The 16,561-nt window shown below is 37.0% G+C and overlaps 1 protein-coding gene across 1 annotated transcript in view; it reads right to left on the bottom strand.

Annotated features, from left to right (window-relative positions):
• MDN1 (midasin AAA ATPase 1) overlaps nt 1–16,561 on the bottom strand; it is a 93,551-nt gene that overhangs the window by 15,191 nt on the left and 61,799 nt on the right. Inside the window, exons 65-87 of the mRNA XM_062489876.1 lie at nt 15,595–15,868; nt 14,369–14,604; nt 13,601–13,696; nt 13,269–13,363; nt 12,504–12,628; nt 11,226–11,372; nt 10,849–10,958; nt 10,329–10,402; nt 9,943–10,138; nt 8,308–8,464; nt 7,993–8,139; nt 7,468–7,594; nt 6,378–6,483; nt 5,200–5,315; nt 3,742–4,221; nt 2,939–3,165; nt 2,442–2,588; nt 2,050–2,222; nt 1,514–1,675; nt 1,245–1,382; nt 879–1,020; nt 484–653; nt 165–308 (exon numbers count right to left, since the gene is read on the bottom strand). Coding sequence (XP_062345860.1) covers nt 165–308; nt 484–653; nt 879–1,020; nt 1,245–1,382; nt 1,514–1,675; nt 2,050–2,222; nt 2,442–2,588; nt 2,939–3,165; nt 3,742–4,221; nt 5,200–5,315; nt 6,378–6,483; nt 7,468–7,594; nt 7,993–8,139; nt 8,308–8,464; nt 9,943–10,138; nt 10,329–10,402; nt 10,849–10,958; nt 11,226–11,372; nt 12,504–12,628; nt 13,269–13,363; nt 13,601–13,696; nt 14,369–14,604; nt 15,595–15,868 — 3,789 coding nt within the window. The remainder of the gene's footprint in view (nt 1–164; nt 309–483; nt 654–878; nt 1,021–1,244; nt 1,383–1,513; nt 1,676–2,049; nt 2,223–2,441; nt 2,589–2,938; nt 3,166–3,741; nt 4,222–5,199; nt 5,316–6,377; nt 6,484–7,467; nt 7,595–7,992; nt 8,140–8,307; nt 8,465–9,942; nt 10,139–10,328; nt 10,403–10,848; nt 10,959–11,225; nt 11,373–12,503; nt 12,629–13,268; nt 13,364–13,600; nt 13,697–14,368; nt 14,605–15,594; nt 15,869–16,561) is intronic.

Consider the following 16,561-nt stretch of genomic DNA (forward strand, 5'->3'; position numbering starts at 1 on the left):
GAAAATAAACATGTATTATAACGGATACAATTTGGTTTACTTTTAGCTCTGAAATGAACTAACATTTTCAGGCTGCTTCACTATTTAAAAAAAGCATTTCAAATTCTGAGCAACAGAATGTGGTTTAACAGCAAGACACTCCATGTAGTCCAAATAATTTTTACCTCATCAATTTGTTCATGGATTTTCTCTTCATTTCCACTGTCCTCTTCCTGTTGCTCTTTTTCCTCATTCTTGGGAGGCTGTTTTTTATTATCCTTGTTTCCTGTTCCCAGATTGTCATCTTTTGCAACAAGCTCTGAATCCTCCTATTAATAAATCCAAAAGAAACTCAATTAGATTATCCATTTTTCAACATCTCGGTGACATCATCTCCTACAGAAAAAAAACCTACAACACTCAATATAATTTATTCCCTGAAATTATCCCTTTCTAAGGCTATGAGTTTGATATTTTTTTTCCTCCCACCCGGTTCCTTATTACCTCATCCATTCCTGGTCCAGTTTCTTCTGTTTTACTACTAGCATCTTCATTGTCATCATCATCTTCATCCCCCCAGAGCCTTTCATCTAGTTTATCATCAGCTTCAGCATTATCAAGATTGCCCATCTGCTTATCCAGTTCCTCCTCTTCATCTGAGTTTTCCTCATCTTCTGTGTAAAGTTCGGAATATGTTTCAGTACAGAAGAGAGTAAGCTAATGTTTTTGTTGACTTTAGAAGAAAATAAGCAATCATACTTTGAACCTTAATTACATCACCCCATTCAGTTAATTGATATATGCTGAAAAAGACACGTGCACGTTATAGGAAATCTCCAACCATTGCTGTACTGATCTATAACATTTTGTATAAGTTTGCCATAATGGAAGAACCAAACCTTTTTCCTCCCATTCTCCATCATGCATCTTTCCTTCAAAGTCTTCAGACATTTCAATTGCATTGTCTTCTCCTTCAATATCTGGTTTAGAATTTTGATCCTCTTTCTCCTTCTCTTCATCTTTTTTGAAACTGTCTTCTATCTATAAATCAACGGTAAAGCCAAACATTACAATGGATCTTGTCTATATATTAAGAGCTTATATCCCAACAATATTTATAAGCTGATATGCAAAGATAAAAGCCAACATAAACAGAAAACTGAAGAGAACTTCGTGTTTCCTTTTACCCAAGACATCCACACCATGAATTTCAAGAGCTTTTTCAGTTTCACTTCAATTAAACAAGATCAACCCCAAACACCTGCCTGATCTTCACTTTCTATTTTGTCGCTCACATCCTTCTTGCCTTCCCCTTCTCCAATACCACCATCTTCATAGTCATGGAACTCTGTTGCACCCTCTCCTGCTTCATCTTCAAGTAATTCTTTTGGCAGACAGAACCCCTGCAAAGGCAAACAGAAACTCAAAATCTTCCTCAGTATTAAGCACATTTTTTCAGCTTAGTTTCTACTCAAGACTTCTACACATTAAATATAACCTTGCCATACACCCACTGTTACCTCTAATAACTTACTTTTAGAGCAAGCTCTGTAAAAATGCTGGTTAGAACAGAAAGCAGTTTTCCAGTACTCCTGTGAGATGCCAGTGAAATGGTGAGGTAGAACAGGATGAGGTCTGAATACTTGCAGACCATGGGCTTTAGACGCACCAGCAAATAGCAGGACTGGTTGAAGAACTACAGTTAAAACAAAAAACAGCTGTCAGTCATTACATGTACTTACTGACATGCACCTCAGAGAGGGTCATGACAGTGACTGAAAACAGATGCTCAAAGCAGAAATATCAGTAGGTGAGCTGAAGCATAATTTATAATGTTTCTGGAGCTTTTTCTAGATTTTCCACAAAAACTAGAACTTTGTCTTCTTACTACAGGAATGTCTGGCTTTTGCACTACAGAAGACTACCTTTATTTGCCCACAGTTTCTCACATGCTTCTAGTTCTAAGGCACTGGGCAAGAAGAAGCAATGCACATTTAACCACCAAAGCAGTTCACAATTCCAAATCTCAAGACTTCTAAGCCAAAAAACTCTTGAAAATAAAAATTTTACCTTCTGTTTATATGAAGTGCAGTCTTCCCTGTAAGATTTAAGCATCTCCAGGAGTTCCGAAACACCTAAAATTGCCTTCTGCACATGTAAAGACTCCAAATCAGCAGACAGATCTTCATCCAAAAGTTTAGTTATATGTCCGGCTTTAATCACATCAAGGAAGGCTGCATCCTCTTTGTTAGAAACACATTAGAAAAATGGAGATCAAGTCAGACACTCTAAAAATGTTACAGCAAGTAATCTAGAAATATCCACTATTTAAATACACAGTTTCTATTAAAATAGCAATTTCTTTGTGTATTGGTACTTCTGACATATACTAATTAAGAAATTTTAAGGTTTGCATGGTTTAAACTCTTCTGCTCCCCACTCAGGTATATTGAGAAACTTACCATTTTCCTCTGAAGATTTTTCTTCCTCTTTTCCACCTTCCTGTTTTCTCTCTACCAAACACTGAACAGCATACAGAACAGCACGGATAACAGTTTCCACTTTTGTTGAGAACTGCTCCACAAACTCTTCATCCGACTGTTGATTTCCTTTTGAACCATAACACAGGCAGTTTTATATGGAAACACATCAGATTAGAGGTTCCTATGTTTCCTTTATGCAAGGACAATGGCAGCGCTATGCAACTTTTACTATACAGTTCTACCAAAATCTCCTTGCTAATCCTGACCTACAACTATGGTGCAAGATCCATCACTAATAAAGATTGTAAAAAAATTATACTGCACAAATAAGGTCTGGACTAAATTTTGCAAGTTTTAATTTAATGAAGTTCTTGGATATCAGAAGGAACATGGGACCACCTTCAGCAATAACTAAACTAACAAATTCTTATGTCTTCACCAACACTACAAATCAGGTAGAGAAAAATTATCCTTACCACTGCAATCTGACACAGAAGCAAGAAGCTGTGTTCTCCAGGCTGTGAAGTCTGAAGATGTGTTATTAACTTCTTCTTGTATATACTTTAGGCTCTTGATTAGGGCCATCTTATTTGCAGCTTCTCTGTCTTGCCCATTCGGAAGAAACAGGGACTCTATGCTTTGTAACTGGGCTGAGACTTCCAGCAAACAACTCACAGTTGAAGTGCAAACTTCAAAGTCTCTCCTGCAAAAGAAATACCGTAATACTGGAAGAAGAACAAACAGTGCGATAGTCCAACTTAAGATTAAACCTTTTCTTGGGCATGAATAAGGGAGAGGCAGCCTATCTCCATTGTGAATTTATTAAATAAAAACTTTGACAACAGGCTTACATTCACACTTTGAAGCAGAGAGAAAATTAGAAGGTTGTTATTAAATAGGCTCCAAATGTCTTTTAAAAAGAAAATTTCTTCATTAAATTTATAGTTTAAATACACTGCATTATCTATGGAGCTATGGGGATAAAATCCTGAGAGACCAATGACCAAGTAGGAAGCCGAGACAGAAATTTTTTTCACTTGTCAGGGGTGTGGGAGAAGACAAATATTTCTTTAAAGAGTCAGGCACTGCCTTTTGCAAAAAAAAAAAAAAAAAAAAAAAAAAAAAAAAAAAAAAAAAAAAAAAAAAAAAAAGAAGGTAAAAATGTCTGAAGAGTATCTGAACCCACTTTTCAATACATGTGTAGGTGAAAATTTTCAAAATTACTTCATGCATATTATGTGAACATAAAACAGAAGAGATATTCATGTGTAGAACTCACCAGGAATAAAAGGAGGTCTCACGTGATTGTTGTCTTACTCTGTCCACTTCTGCCTTCACAGCTTTCACATCTGCCATCATTGCAGTCAATTGTGCAGCTACCTGCAGCCACAACTGATCCTTATTTCGCATCCTGCATCCAGGAGGCAATCGCTCCATTGTTACTGGAGACAAATGTTTCAGATCTGAGGGAACCAGGTCAGGTATTCCCACAAGAACATTACCCATTTCAGGTACTGAACTCTGAGGAATGTTTGGTTTGACATCAGTCCTTTCACTGTCATTGCATGTGGCTGACTCCTCTTTTGGGCAGCACTGAATAAACCAAGACAGCTCCTGGAGAACCATCACACACTGCATGGAAAGGTGCTGCAGTCTGTCCGTCCAGCTTTGAATGCTGTCTTGAGGAGGAAATGCTGCATTGTAGTCTCTGTCAGCAGTCAACCTACAATCTATCTCTTGTATACAGCTCAGAAGGTTCCTAGTTAAAAAATAAGAAAGAGAAGTTATAATCACTGAGTTTTATGTCATACTTCCTTTTTAAAGCCCTACCTTTAACTGAATTAACTTTTAAAAAAATCTAGATAATAGCTTCCCTGGAAAAATGAAAACAATAGGTTTTTCTTAGAAAAGGTTGTTTAGTTCATGATTTTTTTCCCCTCCTTGAATTATGAAGTACTACAAAGCCCTGAAAATCTGATTTGCAATAAAGTCATAGTAATGCAGATATGTGTCTTAAAGTTTTACTATTCTTGTGACCATAAAGCAGAGGAGCTTGTTTAGTTGGGGCTTTCTGTTTATTTGGTTTTTTTCCAAGTTCCTGGGGTTAGAATAAATTTTGCACCAGTAATGTAAGTCCAGAATTCCTTCTTATGGACTACAGAGTGCTGAGCACAAATGTGATCAACAAAGGTGGCATTTGCAATGACTCCAATGACTCTAGCAATGAAATGAAAAATCACGTCAAGTAAGAAAGATTCTTGCACACTATTCCTTTTATAGTTTTGACACAGCATCTAATATGTCCTGCCTTGCTACAATTTTTCTTTGTAAGCTGTTGATGCTTTATTTATTTTGGCTCAAAATACCACCTAGATCATTTATTTGCCCCAGGTCAAGCCAACAACTTGAATGTAAACAAAATTAACTTAGGTCAATACCAAATGAGAGAGATATAACAATCTGTAAGTTTAATAGTTTAACTGTGTAATTATCTACAGGAATTATTTCACATTTATGCCTCACCTGTTATACAAAATTATTTTAATTCCAAAATACTGGCTGCAGTGATAGGTTAGTTTTAAAACTTTTTGATCTAGGCTTAAGTGAGGAGAGGAGAAATATAGGGAAGCAGAGGAAAAAGTTGATTTCTTCTACGTTTTTTTCTGTCTTTCTTGAACTGATCTGCTTACTGTCAAAACTTCTTACCAACATTTAAACATTGGAAGACAGAAAATACCTGAGTAAGATCCACTGTTCTGTCAATGCAGTAAGAGATTGCCTCTGTCTCACAAGCATCTGCATGAGGTGTGCAGTGAACCCTTTGCATCGCTCAATGCTACCTAGTCCAATATCCTAAACAAAACAGAGACAGAAAAAGTGGGAGAGAACAGTCAGATGAACAATGAGACAACAGCAGTCTCTGTGCCTCCACTTCACTGAGCAGGCTGAAAGATTATGGTTTAATTAGACAAGTCTTAACATGCAGACTAGAGTTACAATTATTAGTTTCCCCACCTTCATCTTTTCTGCATCTTCCATATATCCTGCATACAAATTTGCCTTTCAAATAACTTCTGCAACAGTTACATTACATTTCATTCCACTGCAGCAATTCTTATAAGGAATTTGATTCCTTATACAAATAATGATTAAAATCTGAAGAAATACTAGCCTAAATGCTTTACATTCATGACCAATGCTACAACCATTAATTTTACCAGATACACCAACAATAACTTGCACTCCTTTCGTTAGAAACAGTCACATCTTGAGGCTCAGAATCAATGGTTGTAACAGAGCATAACTGATCACAGTCATGTTCCACTATTTGTATCCAGCATCAGGTGTGACTTCAACAAGATCATGTTGTAAAACCAGGGGTAAAGCATAGTGAGAGAAAGAATATCTGGAACAGATGCTTTTTTCCTGAAATTCTGGAAAAATGGTTCTGGTTTGGCAGAGGTCATGTGTCTGTTCTACTGGTTTTTGACCAATCTTAAAATGAAGAAATATATTAGCACTTCTTATGCTGGACACAGACTTCAGTTACGCCCAGTTATAAACTGGTTTCTTCAAGAACACTGAATAACACTTGGCTCATTTTCCTTACAAGCTTGGATTCAGCATTTCATGAGCTTCTTCATGCACAAAAAGTAGCAATTAGGGATCTGCTGGAATGAAACACACTGTACACTGAACAGATCATAAACTCCTTTCCCTAAACCAATTTTGTCCCTTCATAAAACAGGTTTTAACATGCTGCATTTAATGAGTGGTACAGAAGTGTCATATTTAGTGTCGTACTTAGTAGCATATTACACAACACAGCATTATCTCCCATCACCTTTTTGCTACTAGGGAATTTCAGTCCAAGCTGGTAAAGTGAAGTTAACAGAATTAAGATTCTGGTTTTACCTTGGCAGGTGCTAACAATGCTGTCTGGAGCCGAGAGTGACGTGCAAGTGAGCGATAGAAGTACTTCTGGCATCCATCCCAGGCAGAAGAAATCTCTGTCAGCAACCTGGCAGAGCACAAAAAAGTATGGTCTTAAAATTGGTATTATGGTACCTTAGCATGCTGGAGCCACCAGATCAGCTCTTCAGCCCAACAGTTTTGCCTGAAATTTGTTGTTTTGAAAATGCATTGATCTTACAATTCATTTTCTCTAAAATATTCTAGTCTTACGAAAACATTAAATTTTAAAACTAAATTCTAATTAAACCCTAAGCAACAGCAGCAAGATCTCTATCTTTGAATACTATTTAATGCTTTAATAGTGATAGTTTTTCTTCCCCCCCCATGCAGCTAAATCCAGCTTCGTACAGAAGTCTTTCTTTTCACCCTGACACATAAACTAAATGCTTCCATCCCAGAAGGACAATAACTAGCATGTCTCAATGACAAAACTTGTTGACAGAGCAACAATTTTAAAAAATCCTGAAAAAGCATCTTTCCCCTAAGAAAACTTTTCCAGTAATGCCCACTTCGAAGTATATATATTTTCACATGAAATATCCCATTATTTAATGAAGACAAAAAGAAGTAATCCCTGAAAATCACAGCTCACCTTCAATAAAATCATTAGCAGTTTACACTCTAACATACTGCTAGCAAAGCATCCCAGGCAAGACTGGACAGTGGAGGGCTAACTGAAATCTAATTCATGGAAAGAATGAAACTGAGGGTACAGCTGTTAAAGTGCAAATTTAGAAAAAAAAACCCCAAAACAAAAACAAACAAACAAACAAAAACCAACCAACAAACAAACAAACTAAAAAAAAAACCCCAAAAAACAAAACCAAAACCAAAAAATCCCAAATCCTTTCTCAGCTGGACATACCAAACTGAGAAATAATGGAAGGAAGGGAATATGCAAAATCCTAAATTAATTACTTAATTAGAAAAAAATAGTCCAGAAATCCCAGTCTAAATCAACATGCCATAAATTTTATATATTACAGCTGCAATTCACACAATCTGAGGGTGAAAAGTCCTGTGTACATACATGGCATCCAGTTCATGTGAACAATTCCCTGCAGCCAATGCACTACACAAGTCCAGTGGATGAAGGTAGAGAACTTTCTGGTAATCTTCTGAACGGGACCAGGACAGACCTTTCCGGTATGACAAACCTGGAATGGTATTTCAAGCACACATCCTTTGATGCCCTTGTCTCTTATATGAAAAATATCACTCATACAGTAGGTAGCAAGACATCAAATGTTATTATTTTGAACATGCTGCAAGTTTTGTAATGTAAGAACACATTGTAGCTGAGCTATCTTGAGCTGAACAATGCAGCTGAAAGAAGATTAACACAGACCTGTGTACATTAAGGACTTTTCACTGCTCCATGTCCTTTTAAAAAAGCTGAGTTAGGGTTCATTTTTAAGACATGAAAAGGCTGATGAATTGAGGCTAAAGGTGTTACCTTGCATCATATTATGGTGGATTTAAATATACTGGCAAAGACAGTAAAATGCTCAAGAACTCTACTGTTAAACCAAGCCCATTTTCAGTTGATGCTCACCTGTTTTAGCAAGGCTTTTAAAGAGATCTGACAAAGCCCGTTGCTTTTGCATCTGAATATGCTTTGCCTCTGATTTCTGCTTCTCCTTAGTTGCTGTCTGATCAAATGTTAAATTTTGCAGCTCAGCTACAGAAACAATAATACCACCTGTACAGAAGACAAGAGACGAAGGTATGAGATTGAAAATCTAATGTACACAAAGCAGCTGTGGGAAGACATTCTAGGAAGATAACTATGTATCTGCAGTTTTTTCTGATTTGTTCCATTTAGATTATAGAGGTCAACTGTGGTATGGAAATCACAAGGAAACCTAACCTGTGAACTGGTCGAGATTTTCCACCAAGTTAAAGAATGAATCATTTTCTGTAACTGCTGTACACATTTTCTTCATTTTTTTTGTCAGCTTAGACAGACGATACTGAAGAGATTGTGTATGGAATGTAATGACACCCTGACATTCTGGGAGTGCCCTCTGAAAAAAAAAAAAAAAAAAAAAACGGAAGAAAATTATACACACATATTCAAAGCTCTCATTTGATCACTAGGAGTAAATCACTTTAAAAAAGGACTAAATTCTGCATTAATCTGAAACCCCAAAGCATGTCCATTTGATTCTTTCATCTGTTCAGCACCAACACTTGAGAAAAATCATAACACATATATGTCAGGCAGACATTAGTTTGGAAAACAGTCCAGTGAATGAAAGATGCTATGATCTTACTGTCTTAGGTATTTGTCATTACCTCTATGAAAAAGGTAATCACTGCTTCAGGTCAGCTTCCTCTGCCTTCCAAGTTGAAAGGCATTAACCAAAATCACTTATGTCCCCAGGGTATCAGGTCAAAACACCCTCACTTACTTTCCACTAGACACAAATTTTGTTTTTAAAGAACAACAAAAAGAGTACAAATAGAAATTACTAAATAACGGAATTAATTCCTCAGCACATCCAAAACTTTTCAATTTGTTTTTTTGGGTCAGTTTATGTTTGCATGCATCTTCCTTAAGGGATGAAGACAACATGTAATTGTAAGAAGTGAAACCAATAACCCTGTTAACTATAATAACAGGCTTACAAATCACTGACCAACAAACCAAACCCTCAATCAATCAAACACATTAGATTTGCTTTAGATTTCTGCCTCCTTGCTCTACCCTCCTGTACAGAACATGAGCAGGGTCAGCCCTGCTCCTGGTCTGAAGCAACTAACAAAGCTGAGGGTAACTCAGCATTTCCCACTCACCACCAAATTCTGATTAGTTATGATTGTCTGCTTGCATCTTGCTAATAAAATCTAATGATACAAATAGGAATCTCTTTCAGGAAGAAAATTAGCTGACTTCCTCTCTGAACTGGGCACATTAATTAGAGACATACTGAACTGAGATTCAGTGAAGCAGGATTTATCATGCATCAGCTTCTCCAAGGCAAATGTTCACAGTCCACAAACTGTCAGTCAACAGCTAACATACGACAATGCAGTGCATTCCCCTATCAGTATCCAAACCAAAAGTGATTTAATATTTAATCAGAGCTTATATACACACAAATCCTACAGCTACATCATTATTTGTTTGGGCCGTTGTTTAGAAAAGGCGTAATATTAATTTCAACTCCCAAGCTATTTTACTTCACTAGTAGGAAAATAATGAATTGCTGCAGACAATATGAATGCAAATTGGAGATGAAATGTGTACCTGCCTCATCTCTGTATTAGAGCACAGACATAGTGCCAGATCAGTACAGACCATGTTGTCATTCCATGCTGCATTCCCACCCATCTGCAGTGTTGCTTAACACTGAACACAAGTAAGACCAAAAAAGTTTAAGATACATTCAACATATTTGACACTTAGATAAGATTTTCCTGCATAAATCACTGAAAAGCAACATACAGATGAGAACAGAAAAACTGTTCTTACCACACTTAAAATAACTAATTTAGTCACCTTGGTAACATCTGTTCTAGCAGACAGAACCTTTCTTAATGTGTTGTTTAGCCTCTGAATTTTGGTTTCTTGGTCATCTGATTCTTCTTCCTTTTGCATGCAGTCCAGCTGCTCTTCCTTCCCGATTTCCACTAAGGTAGGCCGACACGGCTCATCCAAAACAACTTCAAACTTCTTCATGAATTTGAAGAGAGTTCTAATTAACAAATGAAAGCAAAAAAGTTACTGGGTTTTGTAATTTTGGGAATCTCTCAACTGCTGGAAATAAAGGTTTTCACTGTGTTATGAGTAGAAGAAACATTTCAGCATTCAAATGTAATGTCACAGAGAAATCATCTAGAAGGAAGGTTTCAAAAAAAGGAGCTTAATTTGAAGCTCTGACTTACCTGCGTATTTTCTCAACTGATTGCTTTATAGCCCAGAAGCTGACATCATTCCACCTGGAAATCTTCACGAATTCCTATTAGTAAAATAAATAACCAATGGTATTAGTTATGTAAATGAAATTAAGTATTTCCACATCAAAGATGATCTTTAAACCTAATCAGCTATGATGATCTGGTAGCCTTAAAATGCAAAACATTTTATTAAGTGAGCAAATTATTGCACAGGCATCTTACTAACATACATATCTGCACTGCATAAAAACCTGCTGCATAGCCAGATGTTGTGAAATCCACAGGGGCTTCACGGCTAGACAGAAACCTTCATGGATAAATGGGACTGATCAAACATTAAAGCTTTCAATCAATCCCTCCTCCACCCCAACAGTTAATTCTTGCCAAAGAAAATGCTTAGTAGGGATTTCAGTGGCCAACAGAACTATTATAGACAAATTCAAATAATGTCTGCTCTACTGTTCCTATGATTAGACCAATACATTGTCTGAGCCAATTTTCCTTTTACCTTAAGTTCCTTCTCTATGGGCTGACGAAGTTCAGTGATTTTGGCCTCAACACACTCTGAAAACTGCTTATAGTAATTATATAGATTCCACAGGATGCTGCACAGAACATCTAGAAGCAAGAAGGGACAGATAATCATCATCATCCTCCTTTTACAAGAGGACTTTTTTCAGTATCATTAAAATAAATACACCGCAGTTCTTTTTGGAAGCTTAGCAACACCAAAAGATGGGGTAAACTGACCAACAGGAAAACAATAAAAGAGCCCCATAGGTTTGTGTTCTATTTATGAACTCAGTGACCTGTTTGAAAGTCTGGAACAGCTGATGGTGAGATTGCTGTCCAGGTAACTCAACACAGGTAATGCTAACAACTTACCCTTTTCTGCTACTTGAGGCATCAGCAAGACATGGCAGTGGAAAACCAACAGTAATTGGAGCCGTGCATCAAACTCTCCCAGAGTAGAGCCTTCAATGAAAGCCTGTAATGTGCTGACCAGTGTTTTCAGATCCATTTGCTTAGTTCCTGAACATTGCACCAGAAATTTAGAAACAAAGTGAGAGAAAACAAACAAAAAAACCTGGAAGATCTACATGAAAATTATTGCCTGGTCTTTATAAGTTTCAATTAAATATCAAGCCTCAATTAGGAGAAGTTCAAAACAAAACAGGAAAGCAGCAGAGAGGGGAAGAATTCTGATTTAATAGTAAGTAACACCAACAAATAACACACTGGAACAAAGGAAAGGGAACAAGAAGCAGCATTAAGATAGTGACTGAGAAGGTCAGCTATATGTTGAATTTCCGAAACCACTGAGTATATTTATTTTATATTTATAGAACACTTGCTATTCTCTATGAAAGAATGGCTTTTTCAGACATGATGAGCCCTACTAGAAGTTACTGTCATTTCCTTAAATCCTCAAAGTCATGAGGACAGAAACAGATCAGAAGAATCTGGTAGAGAATACAGTGTCTTTAGAGTATTATCTGTGGAGGGAAATATGTTGTCCTTTTGGAGATGCAATATAACCAAAGCTCATCAAGTGCATTAAGTAGTCATGAGATTGGAAACTTGGCCTCAAGCAGGAGGATAGTGCTTTCATCTTTACAATTCCATTAAATTTGTGGGAGGCAAGGTGCTGCCCCTCAGTCCCCCTATTTTATCTAACATGAACATGTGTGGACAGCTTTTCTAAGAACAGTACATACCAAAACCTACTTACTCTAAGAATTCTTTAGGCTTTATACAGAATGTTAAAAGCAGTTCAGCTGTGATACGCATTATGCTTTCTGCAGTTAAAAAAAATGAGGTGTCTTTCCCAGTTGCAGACAGAGGCCTCCTACCCTCCAAACCTGTTTGAAACGTTTCCATGTGCATGATGTACAGCTATCACAATTCTACTTTCTTTTAGATGTTTTTTTACAGGCGTCTTTTCTTTACATCACAACACAGGCTGTATGAACCTGAAAGTGGTTTCAGAAATATATACAAAGTTCACTCCATATGAAAAACCCTGCATGGTCACGGAATTTACTATAGGGCAAAGAACTATACCTGAAAGAGCATTGTCAAATTCTGGCATTTAGGACCTTAATAATACATCCTTAGTAATTACTAGAAATGTATCACGTTCATTTTAAGGCCAGCACTTACCTTCTGTGTTTGCCTCTGTCTGTTCTTGAACATACTTCTCAATCATTTGATAGACTGAGAACCAGTGCTTTGTGGATTTCTCCACATGCTGCTTCATAATATTGTCCAAACTTACTGACCAGCAACTAGAAACAATAAGGGAGAGATAAATAAAAAATATCCTGGGTAGTTTGGGCTCAAAACAACAAAAATTTGCTTTCTGTTTCTATTAAACTAAGGGAAAATGTAGCAGGATGAAAAAATCTACATGTAAGCTTAATATATGCAATCAACTTATGAGGATCGTTGTTTTGCTAACATTATTAAATATGAGAGAAGGGGGGTAAAGCAAAATCCATCAGAGGCAGGTTCAAATCTTCTCAGAAACTGAGGTAGACTTGTGGAATTCCTGATTGTGACACACTGTGGCTATAAAAATTTTTACATGGTCTTGAAAAGGAGACCGGACAATAATTTTTAAGGACAATTTAATGACGGTCATTAAACAGACAAAACCCTGCAAGCTCAGGAAACCCTATGAAAACAGGAGAGCACTGGGAAAATATTGTTTCTGCTTCTCCTAAGGCAAATACTTAGAGTCACCACAGTCTGGGCATGCTCATTCTGATCCACTACAGTTGGTGATCTCCTTTCCCCACACATTTTCACTAAGACAGACAGAAGCAGGTTCCACAATTAAGGCAATTCTTTATTGGAATGTGCCTCCATGTGGAGAGGAAAGCTTACAGTATCTAAAGAAAAGCAGCATGGAAGGACAATTCTTACTTCAGCTCCAATCTACGCCACTGAATAATCAGTTGTGTGACCAGCTCAAGATGCTTCCGCAAGGACAAAGCCCGACTAGCATTTTCCTCCCAGTCCTAGAAAAGAAAAGTTCCTCTTCACACAAAGCTAGAAATTAGTCACTGCCTGGCAAAACTCATTGCATTACTCTGGATTACTGGGTTCTCAGTCTTTAAACTTTCAGCATGGAGCAAGTTCACTTCCCCAAATCCTGGCAAGCAGACAACTTTCATGTAATGTGTTTGTAACATGGTACCAAATATGGGTAAGGAAACACTAAAGAGAAAAATTAACTTTTCCCTTAGCCTTCTTACCTGTGCCTTTGCAAGAAGAATTTCCAAGCCATTCAGAAACTTTGAGAGAGGACTAGAAAGTGGAAAACTCCGGATTCTGTCCATCACAACTAACAGCTGCAGAATAAAAACAAAAACATTCAGCCCTTAGTAAGTGCACTTCAACAGAAGAAGCCATGAAATTGAGTTAATTTCTATGAGCGTAACTGTCCCCCCCAAGAGATAAGATTTTCTTTTTCTTTTTTTACATTTTTAAACTGCTTTCTCAATTTAGTATAAGCTCACTAGGAGCTCACTAAGGCCAACACACTTGGGAATGGAGCACAAATGACCTAATGCAAACAGCTCCTATAGAATCTGAGTTTCTACAATACCCCAAGAAATGTAACCTGAGGACAACAACACAGATGCTGTAAGAGGGACTAAAAATAATTACTCTAAAGCATTATAAAAGGAAGAATTTCAGAGAAAAAAAAACAGCACTAGAAACAGCATGACCTCAGGGATCTTTGAGACTGAAGACTGCGTAAAACTAAGTTCAGACTTGGCAGAATCCCTCTTAACATTTCATAACTAAAATAGAACAGCTATAATACACACAATAATACCTATACCTCTTATGAATAAACAGAAATTACTTCAAAACTTCTGCATAAGTAATACAGACAACATTTAGGCAAGCATATCAATGTGTATGCACATGTCTATGCATATGTATATATATATTTACACATAAATGCAATCCTAAAATGCTTCAGTTTCCCCCAAATAATTGTTGAGGTGTTTTACCTGCACAAGTACAGGATGATCTGGCCATTCCTGCAGTAGCCCATTTATTTCTTTAGCAAAACTGTCAAGTACAGGTTGGCACTGTCGGACTTGCTGAATATTGGGATGCTGATAGAAGTCATATGGGCCATCCTGCTGCAGCACAAGATCTGAAGTCACCTCTTCAAAAAAGGTGTTGTGAAGAAGTGTGCTCAACAGAAGTTGGCTTCCCAATAGACTGTCATTCATTTCAGCATCTAGGAAGCAAGTAAGGAAGACATCACACATGCTATTAGTTCTTTTTTCAGTTGAACAGTTGAATAGACCAAACTGGGGGGGGGGTGGGAAATTGGGGGAGGTGTGTTGCCCCAGTATCCCAAGCCTTAGAATGTTATCTTTTACAAGGATATAAGACTATACCACTGGAGCTATGAGATAGAGTATGGAACATGAGACATAACTAGAGTTTATATTCTCTGTTTATCAGACATTTCTATGGAAGCACAAGCAGTGTAAAGGCAGGCTGTAATCCTGCCAGAAGAACACAGTTCCTCTGTATATAAATTTACATCAAGGAGATAATACTATAAAGCAAGGCTGTGTGGAAAAGTAATCCAACACACAAAAATACTCCCACATACATTATGGCTCAGGTACAAACACAAAAATAAGGTACTGTAGAAACAACAGCCCTTATCTGCTTCATCTTAATTGCACACATGCATTAGATCAGAACTGAAATATATAGCTGTGCTTTAACAAGTTATGATTCTGAATTCTCACACATTTTTAAAACAACTTACACATCAAGTTTTCCAAAATTCAGGGTAGAAAAAACTCCACAATACCTTTTTTCTTTTTACTTTATATACATAAGCTAAATTTAAATCAATTCTTAAATAAACTTCAGTGTAAAATTTACTTCTGAGGAATTTTTTCAAGTGCTTTATCTTCCACAGGACTATGCAGATACACATGATCAAAATTTCACTCAGTATTCAACAAATTTTTAAACTGTGTTGGTCTTCTACATTACCAAATGGAATTTTAAAAATGCACAGAAGAATAAAAACCAAAGCAATTCACAAGACAATTCTGAACATGGGGCAAATTCTCTGGAAAAACAACTTTCAGTTTTAAGCATTTTCCCCACAACAGGTGTGTTTCATGACCTGTAATGCAATTATTTTGAAACAAATCATTACAAATTCAAACCTGCATATCTGAAATACTGCTAGCAGTCTTACCAATTAAAGGATAGAATTGTGACACCAGACATGCACCAGTCTGATAGCAGGAAATAAAAGTACTGAAATAATGCTTGGCTTGATGAGAAGGCAGACTCTGTTGATACCACAGGGATCGAGCAAAGTTTAAGCACAACTGCTGATGAACCTTCATTACTGTTTGCATAGAGCTGTTGGACAAAAGGGCTCTGTCAACTTCCAGCTGGTCTTTCACTGGATCTTCAGTTTCCATTTTTTCTTCTAGGCTTGGCTGAGCTGTGATGTCTTCAAAGTCCTGCAAATTACATGATAACCAAAAGTAATTTTTAACTCCTTACTTTAATGCCTCCTCTCTCTATTTAATCTTTTGCTTTTTTTTGGCATTGCAGTGACATGCTAATGATTTGCAGCTGGCACCATATAGACAGATTGCCAGCGTGAAGCTGAACACAGGTGTACAGAACATTTCAGGGCGTAACTACAGCAGGCAAGAGTGCAGTACAGTGATTATTGAGCTGCTGCCAACTAAACCCCTTTGCAGAAAAAGCAGCAGCAGCTGTGTCTGCTGATAAACCACCTCAACACTGTGTGGTTGCTTGAGGACCTGAACCATTCTGTTTCAGCTGCTCTATTTAATCAAGGAGATCAGCCTTCTCCACAGGTAGTAGAACCTCATATGACCTTACTTGCTAAATAAATAAAATTCCAGATTTTTTTCAAGTAACTTTATATTGTAATTAAGTTATATAATTTGGGACTATTCACCCAAACCACATTACAGTTTAAACCTGAAAATTAATCCCAAAAACCTTTTTCAGCCAGAAGATAAACCACAAGCACATAGTGTAATGCCTATCAAAATCTACTCCCATTTGGCTTTTGGTTGAAGGAAAAACTGCTTCATTCCTCATGTCATTTATAGCATTTTATTTTCAGGAGCAACTTCAGATGTAATTTTTGTGTTTCTCACCACAGTTACAGCTATTAC

Source organism: Cinclus cinclus, chromosome 3 (genome assembly GCF_963662255.1).
Source record: "Cinclus cinclus chromosome 3, bCinCin1.1, whole genome shotgun sequence".
NCBI classification, from domain to species: domain Eukaryota; kingdom Metazoa; phylum Chordata; class Aves; order Passeriformes; family Cinclidae; genus Cinclus; species Cinclus cinclus.